General features: G+C 39.0%; 1 protein-coding gene across 2 annotated transcripts; it reads right to left on the bottom strand.

Annotated features, from left to right (window-relative positions):
• mapk8ip1b (mitogen-activated protein kinase 8 interacting protein 1b) lies at positions 1 to 27,944 on the bottom strand. 2 transcript variants are annotated; one of them, XM_077519402.1, is made up of 12 exons: positions 27,762 to 27,944; positions 19,363 to 19,474; positions 13,538 to 13,792; positions 9,972 to 10,053; positions 6,571 to 7,698; positions 5,055 to 5,130; positions 3,680 to 3,852; positions 3,321 to 3,424; positions 3,087 to 3,203; positions 2,676 to 2,746; positions 2,256 to 2,354; positions 1 to 1,412 (listed from the first exon to the last, which is right to left on the bottom strand). In XM_077519402.1, the coding sequence occupies exons 1-12, from the start codon at positions 27,830 to 27,832 to the stop codon at positions 1,340 to 1,342; spliced, it is 2,361 nt and encodes a 786-aa protein (XP_077375528.1). In that variant the 5' UTR covers positions 27,833 to 27,944; the 3' UTR covers positions 1 to 1,339. The 2 variants fall into 2 exon arrangements, with proteins under 2 accessions (XP_077375528.1, XP_077375529.1); XM_077519403.1 differs by lacking the exon at positions 27,762 to 27,944 and adding an exon at positions 22,909 to 23,222.
• Between the last annotated feature and the right edge of the window lie 11 nt (positions 27,945 to 27,955).

Below are 27,955 nucleotides of genomic sequence, written 5' to 3'. Positions count from 1 at the left end.
TCATCTTAAAAAAATTTAAATAAAGAGGTCACACCTAAAAATAAAAAATAAAGATATTTCACTCACTACATGTTCAATTAGTACAGTGTTTATAATTACAGATAATAAATTTAGATGACAGATCTGTACACTTTTCATGTAGCCCCCACAGCAGTCTGGCTTCTCACCACATGATTAGCAAGAGCAGATATTCTTTATTAGGAACTAACGGGGAACTTTAAGATGGTAATGAGACTCTTGTATTTTAGAAACATTCTGTTATCCCATAAAATGATCTCTTACAAATAAATATTAGTGATAGAAAGCTTTTGTTTTGTTTTGTTTGTCCCCACTGCAAAACAACTGTTGTGCTACTCATTCGTGTGTTTGGCTTCTCATCTAATTACCCTTCATTCAAAAACCATCCTAAGGGTAACAAAAGACAAACAAGGTGTGCATGCTTTGAATAGTATTGTCGCTCCAACAGAACCTGCACATGTTGCAGCATATTGTAGCATGTGAGGGGGGGAACATTACAGTTTCATTCAATCACACACACAGTAGCATCATCATTTAGCATGATTTCCCGTGTTGTCAACATGACGGAGAAGGTCCCAATGAAAGATGAAAAAGAGGCACTAGTAGTGAAGTTCTCTGCTCCTGTGTACTTCCTGCACGGAGGGCCTGCCTGTCGCATTAAGTCACTCAACTCAGCTTTTGTCTCCATTCTGTCCGACGCGTAATAGTTTGTTTTTGTAGCACACACTAGTAAAGCACAATGTGTCTGGATTCTAAAAAGAAAATACAACAAGTAGTAGTTGCAATTTCCATCAGTGATCTTCTGGATTAATATCTTAAGTTTTGAAACGACTACCCAAAGTTGTCAGCATGTGATGCGCGCAAGTACACCTTTAATTTCATCCTGCAATATTAACTCCTATTCAGATTGGTAGTATCCTTCAATTCTCAGGATGTCTTTCAATTCACAGGAAGCCAACATGTATGGAACACTAACTATTCGAGGTCACGGGAAAAAGTCATCCTCTCTGAACTTAGCATCAGCTGTATGAATACAACTGCCGCTTACTAAACAAGTGCAAGTCATCCACCTTCCGACTGCTGCTTATCTGAGGGCAGCACAAAAGCTGCAATGATGTGTGCTCTTTATGGACACCTCGTTATCACAGACGACATTTTGCATAATATTCTTGCCTCAAAAACACTCTTTTGGGCTTCTTACGTTCTCCTCCTGCTTGCTCGCTCCTCAGATGGGTTGTGATTATTTTAGATGTGTCCTTCATGCAACACCATGTTATGATACAGTGTACTGTACAGGGCTGTGGTTGAAGGCAGGACTAGGCTACTCCAAGTAGATATCTTCTGTGGGGCATGAAAACTCCACAAATTCTTTGTAATACAACTGGAAGGCTTTCCTGGAAAACAAAAGACATTCCAGTGGAAAAATAAATAATCCCTCTTACTGGACAAGATTTTCAAAATTAAAAATCAAGATCCTACAATTTTAATAAAAATCAAATGTACAATAAATTCTCACCAGCAACTATAACAAATTTAATTGTTAGTGACCAGTGTCACATTTTAACATCGGAGATATGCTGCCAGAATAGCTCAGTTTGTGTCAGGCCACGAGGACTACTATTTCCCATGAATCTTAGACACAGAAACAGGAAGTAGTAAGAGTTTGATTCCTTTTCAAATGGTTTATCGTGTGAATCGCTATGACCACTGTGTGACTGACAAACACACGGGCCAAACCTTTGGCTTGCTGATTGGGAGGAAAAAAATAAAAAATCCAGGACATGACCTGCATAAAAATTGGGAAAAAAAACGTGGGCCTGGAGTAATCCAACGGAACTCGGTAAATATGACTGTCTCGGTTAAACTGTGACATCTGGTCACCCTAGATTAACTTAATGAAGTGCCATAATTACAGTTACACAATTTTACTTAACAACAGCCCCCACATAGAGTTTTTCCGGTCATGACTTGGCAGTTATGTTTGGTAAAGATTCATCTTAGCTGATGATGTTTTAAAGTTGTTTTTTTACTCTCTTTAGCACTTGGAGATTTCTTTATTTAATTTGTTGCCCCATGTTTTTAATAACAAAATAATTAATTACATATTTAATATATAATTAAAAATATATATATAATAAATTGAGTTCATAAAAATATCATTTATTTTTTTCCAAATGTTTCTCTTATTATTATTATTATTATTATTATTATTATTATTATTATTATTATTAACTTACCCGACTGACTCTGCAACAGCCTTGGTAGAATTTTCAGACACAAAAACGTGGCAGGCAAATCTCTGGTCTGCCGGGTGCTTGGTTATGAAACCAAAATATCTGCAGAGAGGCAACAAAAGATCATTCATCACTCGGAGTTTACATTCTTTGACGGGAGATTTTTCACGTCACTCACTATTCTGCTGAAGGGATATCATTTTAATTATTTAACCAACAACAAAATATAATAACACCTTAGAAAAAAAAACGGGGAAAAAGAAAAAAAAAAGAAAAATACCCCGGACAACAACATGATGCTAGCAAAAATTGAAATTTGAAAAATCTCGGTTCAACAACATAAAACTTTGCCAAAATCAAGTACAAAATAAACAAAACAAGAAGTAGAAAGTGGAGGGTTTGTTTTTAGTACAGTTGACTTACTTGCAGTTTTTGGGGTGAAAACCACAGAAGGAGACGTTCTTTAACTGGAAAAAGTGACTGCATTCATTACTCTGACAGAGATACAAGAGGAAAAGGGAGACAAAGTTAAGTGGATAATGTTTCAATGCACAAGCAGGAAAGTGTAGAGGAAAACTTGCAAAGTTTGTAGTAAATAAACAATAGTTTCTACGTATGTTTCAATGAAAGAAGTGTGGCATAATTTACTGGTACTATTAAGGTTTAATTTTGGGTACTTTCTTTAATTAATAGCTATGCTTAAGAATGCTATACGGTGAGTTAAATGATTGTTGTTGTTATTGTTGAAATGCTTTCTTGTAGTATACACGTATGGCCACACGGTGGCGACACACCGCCATTGCAAAGCAAAAAGCACAATTTAAGCAGTCTTACTCCGTCGCAGGCGTAATAATCCTCATGGACGGCCAGCTTGATTCCCTTCACGCTAATTTCCAGGATACATGATGAGGGCGGGTGGTGCTTGACTGTCATTCTTCTGTTGGTGGCAATCTGGGAAGAGCATAGCTCTTAAAACTTCAGTGGTTCCATAATGTTTAAGACATCTGTGATTAAAGACCACACCGGTGCAAATATATAAAAACAAAAAACAAAAAAAAATCCGGGTACCTTCTGCATAGCTGCACAAAGAACATCATTTCCTTTGTGGTAGGGCACTTGGACTGAGCCCAGGAACTTTAGCCGGTATCGGTCTAGCCACTCACTACTCTTTGCTGAAAGGATGTAAAAAATGCAGCGTTAGTATATTTGCATTCATTTTCACAATATTGTATTTGCTAATTTTATTTAGTTCATAATGCAAATTGCTTGCAGTAACATTAATAAAAGCCATAAACCAATGGTATTGAACGTTTTTTTTATTTTATTTTTTAAATGATTTTATCAATAAGTATTTACTGTAATTATGACTTTGATACTTTACAACTTTGTGAGGATGCCAATATCGAAATGTTTGAGCAGCTAATAACCTTTGAAGCCGTCAGCCTCCTTGGTCACCTCGATAGCATAGTAAGCAGGGAAGATCCCGCGGGCACCCGTTCTCATGTTGAAGCCCTCGTACCAGTAGTCCTCCCCTTGAACCTCCACCAGCAATGGATCATCCACTTCTAGCTCAAGCTCATCATCATGCCTTGGGACAAACCTGCAGAAAAGAAAAAAAAAAAAAAAAAAAAAAAAGATGAAGTTGTGTGATCTCTGAGTCATGAACTGAATGATGAAGCACAGAACGATTCGCTTCAATGAATAATCATGAATTGATTCTCGTGATGCCACCTGTCGTATCTGTCAGTTGGATTTCTCATCCAATCACGAATGAGGACTCAGTCTATTAACATTAATGCTGCATTCGAGGACTGTCGGAATTCAGTATTATCCCAGTTGGTTTTTCCAAGTTCCGACCTGAAAGCGTTCGAGGCGAAAACAAACAACCAAAATGCTTGATAGTGATAGTGGTCCTCAAAACACATCTTGACCTGCAGCAAACTTGCTTTCTGGCAATTTTGCTTCATTTATGTACCGGTATTTATCTTATTTCATAATCATTCCATAGAGTTCAGTAGTTCACCGTATAATTTCATGCAGGGAGATAGCGGCGTAACTGTCAAGTATGTTATGTTACGTTAAGTTATGTCTAATATTTATGAATGAAGAAAGCTATCTAGTTTTATACTTGAGTAAATTGTGTTTTACCATTCACGGTGTTTCCATTTTAGAGTGACGTCACATTGAAGTCGACCGGTGAAGTCAGGACGCCCCCCCCAATGTCGCAAGTGGGATTTCCGAGTTCAAGGGAGCATTCCTCGTACACACTTCCTGGATTGAAGTAGGAAAAGTCTGACTTCCCACTTTCCTCGAATGCAGCACAAAATTGAGATTATATTTCATGGTTTTTAACTTTTTTTTCAATCCACTTAGTGTTACTTAATATGCACTTTACATTTTTATATTATTGTTTGCATCTACTATTACTAAGATTTGAATCCCAATCCCAAGTAGGAAACAATGAAATCCAGATTTTACATAACAAATGAAACAAAGAGTTGGCTGGCACTTGTTAGGCAATTTTTACCAAACAAGTGTCCAGTCCAGACAAAGCCTCAGATCAAGAAGCCGTGCTTAGTTATGTAAGCACACGTTTATTAGTGATATTTCTGGTTCCTGCCAAACTAAAGGGTTTAGAATCAGATAATCTGGATTATCTGTTGGTTTGCTTATCCTGTCCGATCCCACGGAAAAGCAAATTTCTTGCCCTGATACAGAGGCCATTGTTTCATTGTTTTCTTATAGGGAAGAAATGGTCAACAATGAGAAAGAAATTCATTTTCAGTCTCATATTTGTCTCACCTGTAGACAGCTCGATGACTCTGACCCTGCTCCTCCCCATTTATGGTACAGGAAAATAAACCAAAAGACTCAGCACCTAAGCACCCCCCCCCAAAAAAACAAAAAAAACAAACAAAAAAAAAACAAGAAAAAAGTGGAGGCACAAAAGACAACAAATAAGCACATTTCATACACAGGTCTACGTGAAATGCACATTCAGGTATCAAGAAATAGGAAATAAAGACATTTTAAATTTCAAGTTTAAAATGTTGATTATTATGCATATTTTTTTTCTTCAAAATTGTAATTATCTTGGACACAGACATGAATAATCAGGTGAGAAGGCAAGCTCCGAGTGTCCACTTCACAGTTCTGGATCTTCCTCTTTGTAGTCCCTATAAAGTTCCTTACAAACATAATTTGCAAAGCTTGACTTGCCGCTGGACACGGGCAAATCAATACGTTTCCACTGTGTCATGGACTATCAGTGCTTTTGCAGTTAAAGGGAATGAGAGGAGCCACTTCAATTAGCGATAAATTAAGTTGATTGTGTTCACGCTTACATTGGCACATTACATAAAACGGCCTTTTTGAATGTGCCATGCTAAAATACCAAAACTTAGTCTATCTTACCCCTGCGCAAGGCAAAAATGTCCTTTACAATTACAATTTGTTGTATGTAGCCCCACTAGTCTAAACACGACATTTTGATTAATATTGTGTTTGTGGAATATGAGCAAAATCCACCCGTTTTTATCCATATCAGGGGGCGGCCATTTTGGCCACTTGCTGTAAATGACCCGGGATGTAACGATATCCAAACGTCACGATACGATATTATCACAATATGAAGCTCACAATACGATAATTATCACAATATTTTGGGGAGGTTGGCGACATTTAAAAAAGGTCACAATATTGTAAAAAAAATTCAGCTCATACTTGGTGTGCTTTTTTACATAACAGCAATGTTGTTATTATTATTATTATTATTATTATTATTATTATTATTATTGTTATGTTATTATTATTATGTTGTTAATGCACGCACACATTGAGTTCCTCCACATATTGACTTGCTTCACAGGCATTATACGTTCCCCTCATCTGACAATTAGTGTAGATTTCAACATAGAAGGGCCAAAACATCCCTAATAAAAATTAAACTGCACTAAAAAACTAGCCACCAGAGGCTGCTAGAACTGCACAAATGGAAATCAACCTGACTTTTAACAGATGTGTTGCATTTAAATATCGTGAACATGACGACGATGACGACGATATTGTGGCAGTTTTAGTATCACGATATCACGATATTGCCCTTATCGTTACATCCCTATATATGACATCACAGTTGCTCAGGGTGAAGTTAACGACCAATAGCACCTGTTTTCGGAAGTTGATAAATCTGCAACTTTTTTTTGTTTTGTTTTGACGTTACATAGAGTGAGAGTGTATCTGAAGCTTGTACATAACCTTAAAAAAAAAAAAAAGCACAAATGCAAGCAAACAATGCATTTAGAAGGTATTGACTTACTTGAGGAGCTGGATCGTCCGTTCATGAACACGTTGAGGAACTTTTTGGAGAAATGCATATCGACATCTGGCGTCGAGTCCTCGGACAGACACGCCGTGGCCTCCCGTCGGACTCCCCCCAAACGAGCGCAATCTTCCTCTTCGTCTCCCTCCTCGTACTCTTCCCCGATGGCGGACTCATACGGCGAGGAGACGCAGTTGTCGTAGACCGTGGCCGAATCGCTGTCGTCGCTATAACCTTGGTAGCACTGTCTCAAACTGACAAGTTCTAACTGAGCGTGCTCGTCCACCACCAGCGTGTATTTGACCGAGTCGTAAGACAGGCCGCTGGCGTCGGAGCTCATGGAAGTTCTTAGCAGGGCGGCTCTGCTGTTGCCGCCGTCCACCTTCCCGACCACTTTCTTTATTCTTTCGTCCATGATTATTCTGTCCACATCCTCATCCTCCCCACAGTAGCTCTCGTCCGTTGCGTCCACGTACTCGACAGACGAGCCGGTTCTCAACATTGCCCCTGCGCCTGTCCCTGACCCCTTCAGACTGAAGTCCAGCGCCAGGGAAGGATGAGTTGACAGCGCCATGCTAGGCGGCGTGATGAGCGATTCCACGCAGGACGCGTAAGAAGGCGGGGCGATGTAGACTTCGTCCTCCTCGTAGATTGACGGGTTGGACTGGTCAGGGAATGGTTGGTAAGGAGGCGGGCCTTCTGTGTCAGAGCTGATGGACATACGACCCTGCTCACTCAGCTGTGAAAGGAAAGGTCGTTCCTGCGTGCAAGGAGGCTCCGACGGGTCCGAACACCGCTGCACTGGGGTCAGATATATCTCCTCTGTCGGCTCCAGAGGAGCCTCCGGGTGGTACTGGATCCTCTCCTGTTGGTAGCCACTCCCATCCAACTTTCCCGCTGGATAGAGAGGAGCCGGTTTGTAATGCTGTGGCGGCGGCGGCGCTGGTGGCTTCTCCTGAAACTTTGGTCGCGTCGCCGCCGCCGCTGTAGAACTTTGCGAACGTCCCGATGCGTGCCTGCAGGGGGCGTCGGTGGAGGTGCCTCGGTCTTTGGTCTGTGCGGCGCCGCTTCGCGCCTTGTCCTCGTCGCTCAGGCAGCTGTGCTCGCACGGAGGCGTTAGCTCGCCTGGAACACGGGAGAAGATGCACAGGAACATAAAGATAACCGTGTAAACGCACAAACACACAGAGAGGACACACGCACAGACAGAGTTTAAGAACATGATGCAGGCATGACGGCTAAGCGTGAAGGCGGACATGGCAACAAAATACAGAAAGTGGAAAAACAGGAAGAGCAAACATTTTTTAAAAAGGTTAGGTAACATATGTCAGGATTACTCAGCTAAATCCCCATTACTCATAAAAAGTCAAAGTACGCCTACGGGATGGCGATTGACCGGTTATGTCATAATCCATTGCCAGGAAGTGCAGAAATGATGATTTTACTGGGGATAACACTGAAATCGGAAGCCACAGATTAGCAAAAGACCGCTGAATATAACAAGATAATTCAACATTTACGGGCCAAGAAATACCATGACGAGATACTGAGGATTTCTTGGAGAGCTGGGGGGGAAAAAAAAAAAAAGTCATCTAAGTCGTATAAGTCGACTGAAAATGTCTGCCTCGAAGTTTGCACTGCCGTCCATGTTGCTACATGGACAGGAAGTTATTGAGCTCGCTAATAGGCACCTCCACTTTTTAGTCTATTGTTGAAGCATCGTCTGTCAGTGACTTTAAGACATTATTTGTGTAATGTACATATAATGATGTATGTGTGTTCTGTGAACTAAATTGTAGTTGGTGTTTGTTTACCTCATCGTTAGCGTGTTAATGCTAATCATGGTTGCTAACCGTTTAACATAGGCTAATGTTCGTGTTTAAATGCACAAAAGATCAATAATTAGTAGTTATATCCATTCAATTCAACTCTTGTTGATAGGGGTGTGCTCAAAAAATCGATACGGCAATATATCGTTGCGGGCCTCATCACAATACACGTATCGATACGCAGGCGTCAGAATCAATATTGCTTGTTAACTTTAAATCGGCAGTTCACGTTTGCCTTTGCGGCTTGCATTGTACCTAAAAAATAAAAACCAGTACCGTCTTTGAAGTTAATTGCCTTCAATTAATGCAAAAATAGCTCACCGGTGATTGGACACTGTGTCTTGCTAAGAAAAGCAGAGGAAGAATGTCAACATTTATTTATTGATAAACTTATCATGGCACGTGTCTCAGTGTACCAATTTTCCTATATTTTGTTTAAAAAAAAATAAAAATAAAGTGTGTCTTATTTGGGATACATGTGTATCGCGATACGTATCGTATCGTGACCCCTGTATCGTGATACGTATCGTATCGTGAGGTTGGCGGCAATACCCAGCCCTACTTGTAGATAGAATGATGTATGTGTGAACTCCATGGCGGTTAGTGTTTGTTTACCTTAAATGGTCATCGCTAGCGCGCTGATGCTAATAGTGATTGCTAACTGTTTAGGCTCTTACAGGCTAATTTAGCACTCAATTCAACTCACGTTCAAACAAACAAAAAAATTGGAGTGGGCGGGTTGTTGATTATTCGATGGAATTATCAATATTGATTATAAACAGATTTGAATAGTTGCCGCCCTAATTTCTTTATTTGCTCCTGAATATTAACGCGGAAATGTACAGTTTAACTTCATCTTTTTTTAAAGCAACAAATTGAAATTATTTTCAAATAACCTATTTTGAATACCGATTTTTTTTTCAACAAATACATTGTAGTTGCTATAGGGATTCCCAGCAGAACAATAAATGCACTCACGTTTATACAGAAAAGAAAGCCAAGCATCTGCATGTTTGGTTGGAACATGATGTGAAATGTTATTTTTAGGCATGCATGAAGTGACTGTCTGAATTTGTGTTATGATATTGTCGATGATTGCCGATATTTGTCCTTTGCTTTCAAACACGAGCCCAAGATTTCACTACACGGGTAAATAATGAAATAAAAACAAACCGAGAGATGCATTTGTAGAGCTGCTTACACAAACTCAGAAGGTGCTTCATGTGAATAAAAATAGCAGTTCTGAATACATTGAAATCACAGGAGTAACAAACTAAAATGGGGCAAGTAGATAAAAATAAGAATTACAAAGTAAGTAAGTTGTCCTAACGTGATTTTGTATTTTGTGATATTGTCGCTATTGAAGCAAGTGCTGCCTCACATGAGATGCTGTCAAGCGAGTTAGAGCAGCTTGCTACTTAACACACTCAGCTGTGACCACTTTAATTCTAATGATATTATTATGATTATTATGTGACATGTCAATAATAAATTCAACCTGGGAAATGCAGGTCATGTCTCAGTTAAAAACAAGATCATTCCAATCATATGTGAGGCACAAAAACTCACCAGTTTTGAGAGGTGACGATGAGCCTGAAACTTTATCCTGCCATGTGTATTTCTTGCCAAAAGAATTGTTGTTGAGTGTATCCTGAGAAAAAAGAAGAGGTAAAGAACAAATGAAGGAAGTGGTGGGAATAGCAGAAGATGAAGAGAGACGAGTGGGCCACTAAGCTCTGGATCCTGAGACCCACCTTTTGTCCCCAACTCACCACACAACACACACAAAGCTTTTTTTTTTTTTTTTTTTTTTTTTTTTCTGGTGAATATGCACTGAATGAGTCTTTTGTCTGTGCATAGTGGTGAGAATTTAAAGGGAACCGGACCTTTTCCCAACTGGGAAGACAAATACTTACTATTCCATTGTCCATTGTATTTTATTTTTCATTCTTGAAACACAAACCTGAAGTTGGGCCACAATTTGGTTTCAATTCTATTATAAACTATTCTATTCTGTTTAATTCGTACTGTGTGCATACACCAACAAACAGTGTGAATTTGTATCCAAGTACAGTATGTTCAAGTCACCTGTCAAGTTACAGTATCAAATCATCTATTGGCCGAAATATATAAAAACACACAAGGAATTTGTCTCCACTAGTATGAGTTAACCTCGTAGTGCAGTAACAAATAACTACTAGCCATCAAGCAAAGATAAAATAAATTATATGTAGACTGTAGATGCAGTTTGTGTCTAAATTGCAAACAGTAGGTTGTGTATACATGAATGTCAGTTTTGGTGAAACAATTTGTGATGTTATTAAAATTACTGTTATAAATGTACAATGTATTTTTCATTTAAAAACAAAAAATGTGAATTTTGTCCAAAACACATCTTGCTGCTTTGATACACATACATGGTCATGCTGGCCAGTGCATATGTAGTGCAAATACAAAAAAAGAAGTGGGAAGTCCTGTGATTAAAATATTTTTTTCCCAAATATGGTTCCGTTTCCTGTATTCACCCACCCATGCATGACTCACTTCCCAATCTTGTGTACCAGGCGGAGACAGAGCTGTCGTCGTGGTAACCAAAGACGTGCGACCATCTTGCCATAAATATAAAAAGATCACGGCTTTGGGCAAATGACTCATGTGGTGTGCGTATTCATTAGCCAGGTATACGTGGAAGTGAAACCACCTGACCGAAGACTGCACCTCCCACAATTCCTCATAGAATACGGATCATCGGTTATGTCATTGAGATAAATGACGTGTCCACAGATGAATGAGTTTCGAACCCAGGTAGATTTTGCCTGGGAGCTCAGACTCACTCAGAAGTACTTACAACAAGTGTGGTGTAACCAGATGGGAGATTATCAGGACTCAGGATTAATCCTGACATCACGTCTGAATACATTTACTCAAACAGCCTTGGAGAGGACAAACAGCAAAATAAAAGCTGGCGTGTAAGTCTGGGTGCTAAAAGGATGTTTATAAATAAAAGTACTGCGTTATGTCCCTCTGGTTTGAAGTTTGCCAAATGAAGCAGAGCTGAATTTACAGTTTACATTTTTATTTATTCACTGACCTGGAAACAATCGCCCACTTCCCTCTGTGCCTCTGATTGTAGAAGGCATGCATCTTATGTAATCATCTGAGTTACAGAGGTTATGGTTTCACATTGGATGGTTGTGATTCCTGTCCGCATGATTGATGAAATTAAACAATTAAAGTGTAAAGTCTATTGTATGTATATGCCAGGGCTGAGCAATTAATCAAAATTCAATTCCAATTATTACACTTCATAATTACAAAATCAGCATATTTGTAAAAAAAAAAAAAAAAAGATTAATATGAATATGAAAGATTATTAATATGAATTTTGAGTTTTTTAAATGTATACATTTGCACCTTTTTTAAGTTTTAAAATACTCTATTTAATACATTTTGTTTTGTCCAAAAGGAACTTGCATAAATATAGTGTTTCAAATAATTTTATTTGTCTTAAAGTTTTTTTTATTTTGTACAAAAAAATAATCATGATTTTAATTATTACCAATATAATCGTGATTAATAATTTCTTCCTTTTCTCCTTTTTTTTTTTTTTTGTGTCAAAGTGTCAAGTGTATGAAGAAAGTGAATGACTTCCAAACACTGTTTGGCAAACAGCACACAGTCCTCCGTCCTTGTACTTTCTAGACATGACAACCTAGACATGACAACTCAAACACAGACAGGAAACTCGGAATAGGAACGGTACAGTGGCTTCAAACAGTCACTTTCCCACCTCGGGGAAACTGGACAAACTAAAGCGCTGACAAATGGGACACTGCTCAAAAGATCATTTTGACAGCCTACAAGCCTGGAGCAGTGGCTGTACAATCATCCAGAAGAGAAGATATGCACACTGTTGCATAACCAGACATAGCCAACATACCTTCATATGTACTCTACTTACATATACAGTAAGTGTGTATATTAGGGCTACAACTAACAATCATTGTAATAATTAATTTGTCGATTAATCGATGAATTGGATTTAAAAACAAGTTTTAATTTCCATTCTTTTATTCAAAAAACAGGACATTATTTAAAATTGACAGTAGAGAAAATGCACAAACAAATGAATAAATCAGATAGCATCAGGTAGAAGGGAAAAAAAGCTAAATAGTAAAAGCAATTGTTCAATTTTGATTCAACATAAAAGGTAACTAAAAAACTACCTGCTTCCTCTCTCTGACGATGCATTAATGTTAATGTTTGAACAAACCTGCCGTTTTGGGGTTTCTTGAAAAGTAAGCTTTTTGGAGGTACGAATATTCCACTTGACATAGCAATATATTTGCAAATATGTACATACTGTTTATATACAGTTCTGGGTATGTAAACTTATGAATACAAACATACAAAAACTACACGTCGCGCTTAATGACGCAAAAATGTGACAAATTGTCACGAAAATTCACTTGCACATCTCCACTCAATTCGACTTCCACCTCTGAAAATATCATGACAGTTGCCATCTTATTTTGGATTTGATGGTCATTAAGCCTTTTTCTCCCTACAAGACTGTTGAGGAAGTTTGATGACTAAACTTACATTCATTGGATGACCAGAAACATGACTCAAATGGGCACCCCCATAAAAATAGCTCACACTTAAGTTGTGTCTAACACAGTAGCATCAAAAAGTCAGAGGGCGACACAGTCCCAACTTGCTACATCCATCATCTTTTACAAACCCCACGATACAAATTTGAACTTCTTGTCAATACAGACGACTATACAATGATTTATTCTTCAGATTTTGGAAAGAAGATGACTTCCACTCACATGCTCATACAGTATAAACTGTTGTGTACTTGTGAGGTCTGCCCTCAACATATAACATCTGACAGTGATTCCAAAACAAGGTCATGACTATTGTTTACACTTATGGCATATACAACAATATAAATTATACACACACCAAGGGGGTGGGGGGAACATCTTGACAATAAGAGACCGTTGTTCCCGAGTGAATACATCCTCTCACAGCAAATGCAACAAATCTTACTAAAAATAGACTATTTTGTATTTTCTGACTCATCTGTGTGTACACAGTATAACAATTTAAAAAATTAATCAATTTACCTGTGTGCGGGGCACAATCGGAAAGAGGTTAAGGGTCGTAGGTCTCTTGGGCCGGTAGGTATCCATGGTAACAGGTGCCGTCGGGTCCTTGGTGACTAGCGGAGGTGCGATGGAGGCCTTGCAGGACTCTTTGTCGCCGCGGTAACCGTCAGCACCATCTATGAGATCCAAATGCAGCATCTCTGCCCGGAGCTGTCCGACCGCGCCAAGCTCCGCCCTCCCCGGCCTGCTATTGGTCCCTCGCCTCACATGGCCCTGCAGGGATTGGGAGACGCGTCATGTCATTTGTAGCAGAACAAACGGACACACAGCCGGCAAGGGAGAGAGTGAATGCGCGTGGACCAGATGAGGAGACTCAACTGGCCAATTGGAAAATTTCTTGACTTTGGCTCGCAGCGCTCTCGCTGTCAACACTGAGCCGCTTCGAGCCTAAACACAGCTGAGGCTGTTCTATGGTGAGAGATTGGACCCCCTTCCGCTAGTCTAGCGCATGCGCAGCGTTTAGTCGCACAGCTTTGCTCCATTTTCTTCAACATACACAGATGGTACATGCTGGAAGTCTGACTTGGCCTAAAAAAAATCCCCGCTATGTTGCCAGTTGGTAGCATTATGAAGACATTAGCTTTTAAGCAGGAACGGATGTCTCAATCACTCAACAAGTAGGGCCCAACTGAAATGGATTTTTTTTTAGGCTGATGACAATATTTGGCAGGAAAAAAAACAAAACAAAAAACAGATTGCCAATTAATAAAAAAAACAAAACAAAACAAAGCATTAAAAAATAAAATAAAATCCTCAATACATTTCAATGGCCATCAATTGAATTTTTGCTATTTGTAGTCTGGACTGGGCCCCTTCTATTTTCCATGAATAGCGGGGCTCACCTATAAAAAAAAAAATATCATTTATTAAAAAAATAAAATAAATAAATAAATAAATGAAATAAAATTTAAAAAAAAACAAAAAACTTCCCATTTGGTCCCACATCGGTATCGGGCTGAAGGTAAGAAGAATTTAAAACAGAAGAATGTTAAGCCTTTATTTATACAGGGAGTCCTTGAGTTACGTCTGTAGCGATGCGTAGTGACGAAGAATGGTGGGGGTTCTCTGCTGAGCAATGTGAAACGCTTATCAACAAAGGAAGCTAAACCTCGTAGAGTTCCAAAAAACGTGCCATTGGGAAAGCTTCACTTCCATGGTAATTGCTTTTCTTTTGGCTGGACCAACATTGATAGAAGACAATAGTAGATAGAAAATAGTAGCTTTCTTCTTTGGGGCCATGATGTGGGGAAAAAAAAGGCAAACAAGCCAAAGATACTCCCACCAGTACACAAGCACTAGCACTAGCTAAGGGCTAAATAGCGGACGAGGGGAAAACAGTACGGGCTATATGGCAGACGAGGAGCCAAAATGGTGGACGGGGCCAAAATGGCGGTGCGTTCGTAACCCTTCGTAAAGTCGAAACGCCTTATGTCGAGGACTCCCTGTACTTAACACGATACATGTTTGTTGTCAACTAAATATTAGGGATATAACAGTATCCAAATGCCACATTACGATAAATATCACGATTTGCGCCTTACAATATAATAATTATCACAATATTGTAGGGAGGTTGTCAATATAAAAAAACTCACAATACTGTATATAAACTCAGTAAAATATTGGGGGTGGGGGGGGGTTTGTTAGTTCATTTGAGGAAAAAAAAGCACAATATTGTGTTTTTGTACATAACAGCAGTGACAAAGAAAGAGGCTTGGCCATGTCATTTCATGTCACATGACATTCAGCGGCACAAATTATCATGGTCTACTCTTTGTAGTTCACATTGTTGTGTTCGGCTGAAGCGGGAACAAGGTAAAAGTTTTTTTTATGGAGATGTTGAAAAGTCTTTGCCGGTTACGGGAGTGTTAACCGCTTCAGTGGCCAAAACTTTCCAAATTAAAATTAAACTGCACTAATAAAACTAACCACCAGTGGGTGCTACAACTGCACAAATGGATTACAAAGTACTTTCCCTGATAACAGATGTCGTGACATGCCGACGACGACGCTATCGTGGCAATTTTAATATTGTGATATTATGGTTATTGTGACATCCCTACTAATTAGAAAAATACTACTATATTGGAATATATAGGTCTTTCTTTAAAATGATCTGTCATTAATTTTTCATTTGGAAATGTTATGTATCAAAAGTACTAGTGGTGTCTATACTTGGTCCTGGTATCAGTGACTACTCAAGAATTGAGTACTCATACTGGTATCAATCAGTCTTATGGAAACGAACATCCCGAGAAAACGGCATTATTATATGGTGTCATTTTATGTAAATGAATGATACAAATGTACCAACGAGCTTTCTATTCTTATCTACTGTATGACGAGTATTGCTTCTCCAGGTACAGTACACTCAGGACACTGCAACCGCTTTGAACGCTTAAAAGGCTCATTTTCCATCCCTTTGACAATTTCAAAGAGTGGATCAATAACCGCTAATGCAACCCACCGCTTGCGCTTGCCCTCTTGTGTTTTATGGCCTCAATTTATGACTGGCCCCTTTAAAAGGCACTGCTGTGTTGCTAGGAGACAAGTGACGAGGAGGAGGAGGCGGACGAGCAGTGCATGCTGCTGGCCCCCTGACGACGCTGCAATGCTGTGATGCTCGGCTCGCAGCCAATCAGAGAAGCCAAAGCGGGGGAAACCTCACAATCACCCTCGGTGGCAACCTGATGACTCGCAAATGATAATCAATCACGATAGATCTCAAAAAGGTGGATTTGAATCTTCATAACGAGCCGTGTAGTTTGTAATGATACAGTGATGATCCACCCTCGAGGCATCCGTGGATGGAACGAAAAACAAAAACACAACCAGAGACACAAGGCGCTTGTCTGTTTGTGTTTGCGTTGATGAGGCCGGGTCGTCTCCTCCATCCATGAGATGACGTGAGCAGTATCCATGGAGGCGGCGCAAACTACCTCTTGATGTATTTTCAGCTCAAACACATGCGGGTGGGAAGTGAAAGTAGGTTGCCATGGAAATTGCTCCTTTAGCTGTTTTGCTGAAGCATCTCTTTGCCCGCACCCCCCTCACATTCGGGATGATGTTTCATTCCTATTTGGCACTTACATGCAGCCTTTATGATGTTACTGATTTGTTGTTATTCATTTTATAGACTACATTTTTTGAGTATTAACAACCGGGAGTTCATTCATTCATTCATTTTCTACTACATGGTCTGTTTTGGGTTGTGGGTAAGTGGGAGAGAAAGTATCCACCCTGGTAAGTCCATCACGGGCACGTAAAGTAGTGACAAACTAGTATTAACAGAAGCTCATTTGACCAAAAGAAATGAATGACTTGAGCTAGGCTGTTGTAACGCTGTGACCTTCTCTCTTGCTATAATATGACACGCTTTGGTACACTTAGTTGAATCCAGTTAAGAATGTGGAGTCACACATCATTACATGGGCTAGGCCAGGGCTGTCAAACCTACAGTTCTGGGTCAGAACCGGCCAGTCACAGGATCAAATCTGGCCCCTTAAAACAGAACACAAACTGCAGTTTTTCACTAAAATTAACTGCAGTTCCTAATTCTGTCCATTGGAGGGCGCACTAACAACCACTTAAACGACATTCTGAAATGTTGTGTTCGTTTTTGTTATGAAAGTTCACATTACTCTGCATTAAGATAATGCATGGGATTATTTTCATTTTCAGAATGTACTTGCACAAAAAAAAAAAAAAAAAAACAGGAAATATTTTGACCTGCCATTATTTATAGATCATCAGGCCACAGACATATTCAGCCATTTTGACATCAAATTTGGTAGAGTGGACGCTGAATTAAAATGAGGTGAGGCTCCACGGCCATGTACTCGATCTTTATGGCATCCATTAAATAGTTGAACATACAGTAGTACATATATAGTTCATACATATAATTTTATTTACATATATATTGAATAAATAGTTGAATTACAGTCTTCTGATTTTAGGATAGTGAGCTTCAAAGATGAATGAGTCAGTGGGGGTTCCCACAGAACTTTTCATGAACAATACTCTAATTCACAAACTCAAAATAAATATCATCTATTAGAATTAATATATTTGAACACTATTAAATTCCAGTTTTACTCTAAAAAGGCTTACTTTGGTTTTGCATGTTTCCCAATACAGTACGTACATATTTCTTTTACTGCATAGCGGTAGATCTCGTTATTGTCTACCTTAATTGAATGTACCAATTGAATGAGATAATCAATTGAGATGCTGTGTGTTACTATGGTTACCTAATCTGCCATTCCATCTGAGCCCAACCTGCAACAAATATTAGGTTACTGCTAATCAAAGCTATCCACTCCTACACATGAGCATTTTCTCTCCCCACCTGTCATTTACATGTCCTAATAATGATATCTGTCGTCCATCATCTTCTTCAGTGAGCCATTTTCACATTAAATGTATATCAAGCCAGACTGATGCCTGCTATTGCTATGCATCTATAAGGGAGGCTTCCTTTTTGTGAGTTACATTATGTTACAGATAATAGTTTTAAAAAAAGAAAAAGGGAAAAAGTAGGTAACCTGTTGCTATTTTATCACTTACTACTTAGCGTTTTGGACATTTGTGTGTACACACAAACATGACTGAGAGGACAAGAGAAAGCCTGAACCCCCTTGGGAGGGTGAGCTCAATGATGAGGTCACCACAGTGGGCCAATTGCATACAGTGTGGGATCTCTGCTGAGGTCATGGACAACCCCTTTCACTCCCCGGTTTGTGAAACTGTATTCATGCATTAGTAAACAGGGCTGGGCCTGCTTCACTCATTGCTGAAATGATGAAAACTCGAGTCTAGCACCTCACTAGTTTCACATACACCAAAATATAACGTTTTGTGGACCATCGTGTTTATCCTAATACTCGAGTAACTCGAGTATGTTTCAAAACATCTCTTCCATTTACAATTAAATTAGTTTGGCCACATGTGACTTTTACATACATGGCTTATGTACCGGATGGTTTGCACCCCAATTACGAAGGCATGACAAAGCACAGTGAGCGACCCAAAAATATCAAACGCTCATCTGCTTGCATAAATGACTCAGGGGAATCAGAGCTTTCGACCCTCCCGTTGCCTTGGTTATCCAATGAAGAAATGATTAACACAGCTGCTGGTGGAGGAGGCGTTGATGGATTCAGAAAGAACAGAGCCAAAAAGATCTAACGGAATAATACATTCACCTCTAGCGCTTGGTTGAGTCGCAGTCCAATCTTTTTATGCTTCTCTTTTATAGTTCAAACATGCTCCAATTAAAAAAAAAAGATGAATATTCTTTTTGTATGACAGAGTTTTGAAAAACATTGTGTAGGAGGGTCTCAGAGTGCCCAAAACTTGCTCTAAACTAACAAAATAAACAAACTTCTAAATGTCAATTATTAAATTGTGCATGACACAGAACAGTATACTCATCACACACACTTAACCAGATGTCCCATTTCGAGACGGGCATCTGGTGTCTATTCTCTCCTGGCAGGAAGCTAACAACAACAACAACAACTCATAAGGATATCGCATCTCTTGTGTCTTGTTCAGATTTGAATTCTATGCTATAAGTCAGTTTAAAAACGAGAGTTGTGTACATTAGCAGTGGTGAAGTGAAAAAGCCGGATTTAAGGGCAGAGCTGGCAAAGCATAAACCATATAAACTTGCATTTCTGAGTCGCTACAAGAAAATAGGTGGACTACAAACAAAATGCAGATCTGATGAATGCAGAGAAAAAAAATATATAGTTTAATTCCTTTTGCTCTCATCTTACCTTGATATCTGGGCCATTGCAGTTAAGGCTCATCCCACGTTCATCTGTGATCTCCGTAATCTCCGACAGGTCATCATCTTCAAACTCACCCAAGCTAATGTCGTGAGTCAACCTGGTTAAAGGGCAAGATTAAAGAGAAAGTGACAGATTAGGCAACAAATACAATTGACCAGGAATCAGACTCATCTCCAAATTGTGTCAGTCCGACACGAAGGGACACTATGCCAAACAACGGTCACAAAGTCATAAATTCGTAACTCTCAGAGAAAGAAGTTGTACCAATTTCAAACAATCAATCAATCAAACTTTATTTACGAAGCACCTATCAAATAAAACAATGCAAAACAACTCAAAAGTGCTTCACGTTATTAAATCACTTATCACACAATCACAATGAAAATACTCAAAGTTAGAATGTTGCCCCTCAAATCAATCAATTCTCCATGATTCACAAAACTATTACTAAGAAACCATGTAACCGACTAATCTGGTTGTAGCTGCACATTTTATGCAGTCTTGGCGTCACTGTGTTTATTTCATTCACGACTCAATTCATCCAATCATCTGAAATGCCACCAATAGCCCCGGGATGACCTCTGGTATTGAGATTATCCTCCACAAAGGCACCCTTAACATGATTATTCAAAATGACAGGATCAAGCAGAGACATGTCTGTGGCAAGATTTATTTCCTTACAATGTTTTACAGTAAGATGCCTCTTCGCTCTTTACTCTCAAACAATAATACAGAAGCAACTTAGTTAATACATTCCTTACCTAATGAGATAGATCATACAAAATAAACATGGTTTCTGAACGGAACATTCTTGTACAAAATGGAAGGTATCATTACAATAGTGGACAAATGCTACGGAAATATTTGGATGACTATCGATCCCCGCTATTCGTGGGTGACAGGGACCAAGCTAGCCTGCAAATAGCAAAAATCCAAGTACGTATAACTGGCAACCACGTTTTTTTTTTTCTAAACGCAAAAAAATTCTTAGAAATAAAATTAAATAAACGACCCCTGTTCTAGAGCCAGAGCACCACCTGAAATTCTGACATTAATGTAATCCAGCTGCTTCCCACATATCTGTCAATTATAAATTCAAATACAAGTGTCAGAAACTCACACTATAAAGGAATGAAGTGAACTAATGATAAATGTTGGAAGCTGAAAGGATGTTTTCTTTGTTTAGGGCCGTGGTCCCCAAACATTATTTTCTTGTACCGTCTTTTCTACATTTTTAAGCCCCTTTGTCCTGACTCCTGACCACGAATTTCTTTTCTTTTTTAACGTTAACATAAAATAACACACAATGTATGCAATATTAACTTTTTAATAAAGAAAATCTATAAAGTAATAAATGCACATGCATCCACCCTCACTTCATCTCTCCTGTAGCTATGCTGAAACTAGACGACAACCATATATTTCTAACAGATGTCCGTTGAGATTCTCAGGGTTTTAATCATGTTCCTGTTCAGAACAGTAAAAGCATTTAATTTCACCTCTCTGGGATTTAAAAAAAAAAAAAAAAAAAAAAAAAAAAAGGGATTATTGTAAGTGAACTGAGAGGATCCACAGCAGCTAACGTGTGTCTTAAGGAGTGAATTCTCTCTTGGGTTGACTTTAATACTTAATTTACTGTGAGGTCATTTTGGACCAATTCTGAGAATGTATTATTGTTCTCCCATGACAGCACTATTAATTATATAATTCTTTTAAAGTTGGGCGGGCCAGTTGTGCTCATCTAGATGTTGTGTATATTCATAAGCAACAATGTTCAATATACAGTCCTGATCTAAATATGTCAAGAAGAAAGATTCCTGTGACTTTACGTGTGTATATTTAAATACAAGGAATGCTTCAGTTTTAAAATATTGCTAATGCTAATGCTAAAGTCAATGTAAAATCCCATTGACATGCTAACAGGAATTTTTTTTTTGTGGCTATTTTTTGAATCTATTCTTATTTTAATTTCTTACTCATTTATTTTCTCGTTGTTATACAGTACATAAAGTTGAGTGTTCAAGGATTCAAGGAATTTTTGCTTACTTGAAAATTCAAGGATGCAAAGGATATTTTTTGTTATACCGAGTTCCAACACGATATGGCACGAAATATGAAACATGAGCTCCCAGGTGAGCTCAGTAAGCACCAAAATAAAGTTAGAACAATAACATAAGGTAAAATAAATGTAAACTTAATCTGTCACTATCTTTTCTTTCTCATCCACATTGTCATTGTCCCATCTGGAAGAAGATCTACTTTTCAGAAATGACCAGTTGGAGTAACCACAAGGTTTGAGGGCCTTCCTGACGACACGTGCCTACACTCTCTCTTTGGCTGTCATGTCTGGAGTCACGCCAGGGTTAAGTTTGAGTTCATGAACTGTTTAAGTTGGGTTCACGACCGTGAGGTCAAGTGAACTGTTTTGTACTGATGTAACAAGTGTCAGTTTTGAACTAATGTAACCATCATATAACTATCATCTGGTTTCAACTGGAAAAACGATATTTGATGTTTCAACTGGTTTTATGCTATGTGATGTCATGAGCTTTGCGATATCAAACTTTAATCCTTTACTTAGTCACAACCAATCAGATCGATTCACTGTCTGTAAATAGCGTTCTGACAAGTGTTTTGTTTGTCGGATTATTGCTTCTGTCACCACTGCCTCTCTGTGCAACTCTCTTTGTTTCTCGTCTAGTCAAGTTTGTTCTACGCCTCTCGATGTGAATAAATAGTTAAAATCTTATTTGTGTCTGCGCTTTGGGATCCATCCTTCAGCACATGACATTGGCATGTGGGCTGGTTTGCACATTATCAGTTGAGCTCTGTGTTTTCTAGTTCTGATCATATCCAGATTCAAAGTTTTAAGTAAAAGGTTTACATACGATTGGCCCAAAGTCAGTGAGATTATGAGACTTGGTACGCATTGATTGCATCCATAGTTAGTTGGCTAAAAAGATGCTAAAAGTGCATGCTATTAGGTATGTCAAGTATCCTACAGTCGACACACTGAACCTGGCATTTAGCTGCTAAATCTAATCAGCCTCATGACAGTACACCTGCATCTGTCCCCAATGATTCACACTTTTATACTCCTACTTCGAGACTACAGTGGCGCAAGATGCTGGCCATTCATCAGCTTCGCCCTCTCGCAAGGACACTTGGGACCAGAGCAGGACGGTCCTGTCAGACGCTACACATTCATATAAGTCACCATTTGATGTATGGTAACAAGCCCACAGAGATTTTCCTGCACTCACGCCGCTCTCATAACAACATTATGTGGGCTGTGTATTTCCTGGTCATGCTATTTCGGGTCTGCAGGCTCAACATCGCTTTCTAGACACACAAAAGGTATATGCATACCCCTCCAGTGAAGGGCAAGCCTGCCCTGAGCTCTAACATGCAAAGAGTCGACGTGTGAAGAGTCGCACACAAAACACAAGGTCACACAGCCGTCCGTGTTGCTGCATTCCAGTAAAAAACAAAAAACAAAAAAAAACACAGAAAACGTGCCTAATGTCCTACCATTTTTCCCACTGGTCCTCCATCCAACCCTCTTCTCCTTCCCCTCCCGAGTCCATACTGTAAAAGTGAGGAGGGCATCCGAAGCCGAGAAGAGGAGAAGGAGCAAGGGCTTTAGAGAGTGAAGGAGGCTTTGGGGGTGGAGAGTGAGGGGGAGGAGCATCAAGGAGGAAAGCTGGAAGAAAGGCGTGGAGGTGCAGCTCGCACGGGGGTCGATGGAAGAAGCGTTTGATTCAGAGCTTGCTGTTGCTTCCCTCACCGAGAGGAGAATTATTTAAAGCAGAGAAGCTGGGGCTATCTAAGAGGAGTGTTATCTAATCTGTTCCCGCCTCTCTTTTCCACTCTGATGTTTACACTGCCTGTGTGCATCAGTTTTACTATGCTAAGGCGGGAAAATGCTGGCGTTAGCAGAATACTCTCGGGACAGAAAGCCCCGGACAAGAGAAACATCAGCACAACGAGGCACTCCTCTCACTATGCACCATGGTCATGCTCAATTATTCATGAGCCCCATTGATCACAGAAGAATTTTTTTTTCCCCTTTGTTATCCCTTTTTAATTCATTTGAGTAAAATACTGCTGATTATTGGTACAAAATCATGATACTTAGAGCAGTTACAATATAGTCACCACTCTTGATCGTAAATATATCACTGTACTTATCAAACCACAATCTTTATTAGAATATGATCTGAGAATATATAAAGGTGGAAATAACGCAACAATCAAGCCACACCCATTTCAATTGTGGAACAAACAAATCCTGAAATTGGATTGAAAATAATGTTTTGAAAAAATGGAGTAAAAATACACCATTGAAGGATTGATAAAAGAATGGGATTTTATCAGCTTTAAGATTTATTGCATACAGTATATAAAGTCTCATTTTTGTGGTAGTACTGTACTTCACAGCATTCTTACAAAAGTTTTCAAATCTTTAGTCCTCTTTTCATCATTCCTCTGATTTGGATTACAAATTTGTGATTGTCAAGTGCCCTTTCAGTCATTGTTATACTGAAAGACAACATTCCTCTATTTTAGCTACTATATGGAACTTCATTATTATTATTATTATTATTATTATCATTATCATCATTATTATTATTATTAGTTTACACATTTTGTATTATGAATGCATCTTTATATTTACTATACTTCGCGTGTGACGCTGACATCATGCCTGAGCACTTGTTGAAAGATGGCCCTTCATGTTAATAGAGTAAATGGTGATCCATCCATCCATCCATTTTCTTGACCGCTTATTCCTCACAAGGGTCGCGGGGGGCGCTGGAGCCTATCTCAGCTGGCCTTGGGCATATGGAACTTTTTTCCCAAAAATATATTTACAATGGCCTTTTCATTTGACCATTTATTACTGAAACACCAATGGGTACTCCTGCAATCCTATGGCCAAGTTTTCAGACTGGATTCGGGTTCGAATTTCCTGCCCTCTGTCTACGGACGTGAACTCATGTACGTGTTGTGTATGTGAGGAAGGGTATGTGCAGTTTACTTTTTCATCAACAGGTGGCAGTGGTGATTCGAAATGGAATATTCTACGTTCTGTAGCTTTAAAGAGGAAGTTAACCCAAACATCTTCGATGCAACCCGCCTAGTCTAAACACAGTATTGACTAATATTTGTTTGTGGAATATGGGTTAATCAGCAAAATCCACCATTATCCATCTCAGTAGGCAGCCATTTTGCCATTTTCTGTTGACTTAAAATGACATGCTCAAGGCTTGGTAAACAACCAATAACGGCTCAGCTTCAGACAACAAGTGTCGGATAACTTTTATGAGTACTAATACTGTGTCCAGGCGTACTTGATCAATATTATCAGTGTGATGTTTGCATATATTTTTATTTATATATATATATATATAGAATGCATTTTGAATGTGTCATAGAGTATGACTGTAGAATTACAGGACAGATTGTCTACTCTAGACAATGTCTGCTCATATTACCTTGCCAGCTGGCCAAGTGGACGTAATTGTATGCTGCATGAGGTTACAGAATCTTATGAGGAAAATGTTGTTGCACATTTGAGACTCTCACATCAGCAGCCTCATTTTACTCTCTCATTTGTCTCCAATGTTTCGCATCATCTCAAAATGTAACATAGACAAGGATTCATAGTGCCAAACCAAATAAATATGATCCACAACTGAATCACAACATGGATAACAGTCATGAATATTTTAAAACATTCAAACGGGGTCACGCTGGTTGTTGGATCCACCAGACTGAATTCCTTTTTTAGGGCAAGCGACAATTGGGTCTCAGTTAGAAAAGATCTGTTCAGAAAGCTGCAAACACGGAGACAGCGAAATGACTTGGGTAGACTACTGAAGATTGTTACATTATTTTAAGGGCTTCATATTTGAAAAATGGCAGATTTTTAATGATTTTGTCTTTTCCTTTCCGAGGTTATTCCTTGATCAAGAAAACATCCACAACAAGGGGCAAAAGGGTGTGAACAAATTTATAAATATATTTTATTTTTTTTAGAATATGAAATAAAATGTTGTAGGGCTTAACTGGGGCTACACTGATTTGATAAAGGGCTAGAGCTCCCCCTAACCCCAATGTAGCGTCATATTTTTTGTGAAAGTTCAACAAGCACGCATCAACCACATATCTATTCTTACATTTGAAGTCAAGGCAAAACAATTGAAAAATTATTAAGTACTTGTGGACTGTAGATGAAGAATTTGATCACAGACGGAGGGTGAAGGCATGTGGCCGACACAGGAAAACAAGGCAGCAACATATGGTTCCATTGGAATGAAGCCAACTTCAGGGCTAAGGATTACATGATTTCCCTTCACTGGCAAAAATCAATTCTGAAACAATTGCACACATACTTACGCAAGCCAAATAAAAAAAATAAATAAATCAAGAAAATAATTGACTTGTTTGGCCTACTTGCAGTATATTATTTGGGTTCTGAAAATGAATTTTATTCATTTTGAAATGACTACAACCATGGCATGGATAATACAATGGTTGGAGAGTAACTTTTAAGCAACATGTTTTCTAAAGAATTTGGCCAGATGTTGAATGTAAATAATGTACTATAATTGCTGTTGGTGTTGTAATATGACAGATACAGTACTTTCTAATGGCACATCCATGTGGCGTACATCATGACAGGTGTGATATTTTTTATTTTATTTTTTTTTAATGCACTGACATTTTGTATAGCAGTAGTACAGTATATTTTTTCACAGAATTTCCAACTCAAGATTTATCATTTGATTTAAAACACGGTTTAGATTAATGGTCAAAAATCTTGATTAATATCAGTTAGTAAACACGGAAGACTGTCTGCAAGGATGTTATATAATGGTATGTTGCTAAGCTAACTTCCTGAGAAAAGTGTTCAACATGTGGATCGAAATTGAGTGTCAGCTAGTTATATGATCCTTGACAGTTAGTCTTTATTGATGTAGAAAAATCAATTATTCATGTGTGCATGTGTTTCCTGCAGTAACGTACTGTGAAAAAACACATTCACTACTTGATTTTAAATTGGCTCTGACGATTTCCTTTTGCATACTTTGGATATTTATATTTTATTTTTAAAAATGTATTATAGTAATTGTGGGTTATGGACTCTTTCTGCTCCTGACAGTGCATTCACAGCACTTCATTATTATTATTATCATTATTATTATTATTAGTTTACACATTTTGTATTATGAATGCATCTTTATATTTACTATACTTCGCATGTGACGCTGACATCATGCCTGAGCACTTGTTGAAAGATGGCCCTTCATGTTAATAGAGTAAATGGTGATCCATCCATCCATCCATTTTCTTGACCTCATTCCTCACAAGGGTCGCGGGGGCTGCTGGCGCCTATCTCAGCTGGCTCTGGGCAGTAGGCGGGGGACACCCTGGACTGGTTGCCAGCCAATCGCAGGGCACACAGAAACGAACAACCATACACACGCACAAGCACACCTAGGGACAATTCGGAGCGCCCAATTAACCTGCCATGCATGTCTTTGGAACGTGGGAGGAGACCGGAGTACCCGGAGAAGACCCACGCAGGCACGGGGAGAACATGCAAACTCCACCCAGGAAGGTCTGAGCCTGGACTTGAACCGGAGACCTCAGAACTGGGAAGCGGACGTGCTAACCACTCGACTACCGTGCCGCCCAGTAAATGGTGATAACTTTTAAAATTAAACCAATTTAATTTCTAAAACCAAATACTGTTAACAATTGCTTTCTGATAAAAACCAAATTTGCCACATCTGAGGTCTTATTGGTGATTTTTCTTGTGATTGAGGACTTTTTGTGTTGCATTCAGGATAGACAATATTGTGATTACAGCTTCATAAATGTCCAGGAATGATTTATATTATAAAAATCATCTTTTGTGACATCAATTACAAACAGCATGCATTAATCAACCATGTGGATGGATGAACTTTTTTTTTTTTTTTTAAATAAATTTATTAAAATAAAACTGGTAGCGTGCTTTGGGCAGTAGTTCATTTTAATTATAGCCTATAGTAGCCTACTATAAATTGCTTAACACAAAATGCCACTTTTAAGGACAAAAAAGATTAAATTCACCAATTTAAAATGTTGGATTACTTTTAAAATTAGATCAAACGTAATCAGAAGACTATGGTGCTGTGATAAATAGAAACAGCTTCACACTTGGGATTTTAATCAGTAGAGGTGTACCCAAAACAAACGAAAAAACGAGACATTAATACCTGCAGAACGGAAACAGTGAGAGACTCCAACCAGTCCAAATCAAAACAACACGAGCTCCAGCAAACAATCAAGCAAGCATCTCAGCCCTCCTCGTCGCGCCGCCGTTGTCTTACCTAGAGCCGGTTGTAGACTGAAGCTTGCGGTCTGACTGCTGGCTGGTTTCCCGCTTTTCGCCGTCCGCCATGCCGCTCGGCTCTCATGCATGCCTTCGTTAGCGGGAGCCTTGAGCAGTGAGCAGTGAGCAGTGCAGCCGCCCTGCGGTCGGTTGGACAGCCAGTGACACACCTGACGCATGAGATGATATCGT

The sequence above is a fragment of the Festucalex cinctus genome, chromosome 4, assembly GCF_051991245.1.
Source record: "Festucalex cinctus isolate MCC-2025b chromosome 4, RoL_Fcin_1.0, whole genome shotgun sequence".
NCBI lineage: Eukaryota > Metazoa > Chordata > Actinopteri > Syngnathiformes > Syngnathidae > Festucalex > Festucalex cinctus.
The sequence above is the reverse complement of the archived record's forward strand: the minus strand, read 5'-3'. Positions and strand labels throughout refer to the sequence as shown.

Excerpts from the sequence above, each read along its gene's own strand:
- mapk8ip1b (XM_077519402.1), bottom strand. The coding sequence starts at position 27,832 with ATGGCGGACGGCGAAAAGCGGGAAACCAGCCAGCAGTCAGACCGCAAG. Across the intron at positions 3,853-5,054 it reads AGTCATCGAGCTGTCTACAG|GTTTGTCCCAAGGCATGATG; the intron begins GTGAGACAAATA and ends TCTTTTCTGCAG. Across the intron at positions 1,413-2,255 it reads GCTGTTGCAGAGTCAGTCGG|GAAAGCCTTCCAGTTGTATT; the intron begins GTAAGTTAATAA and ends TTTGTTTTCCAG.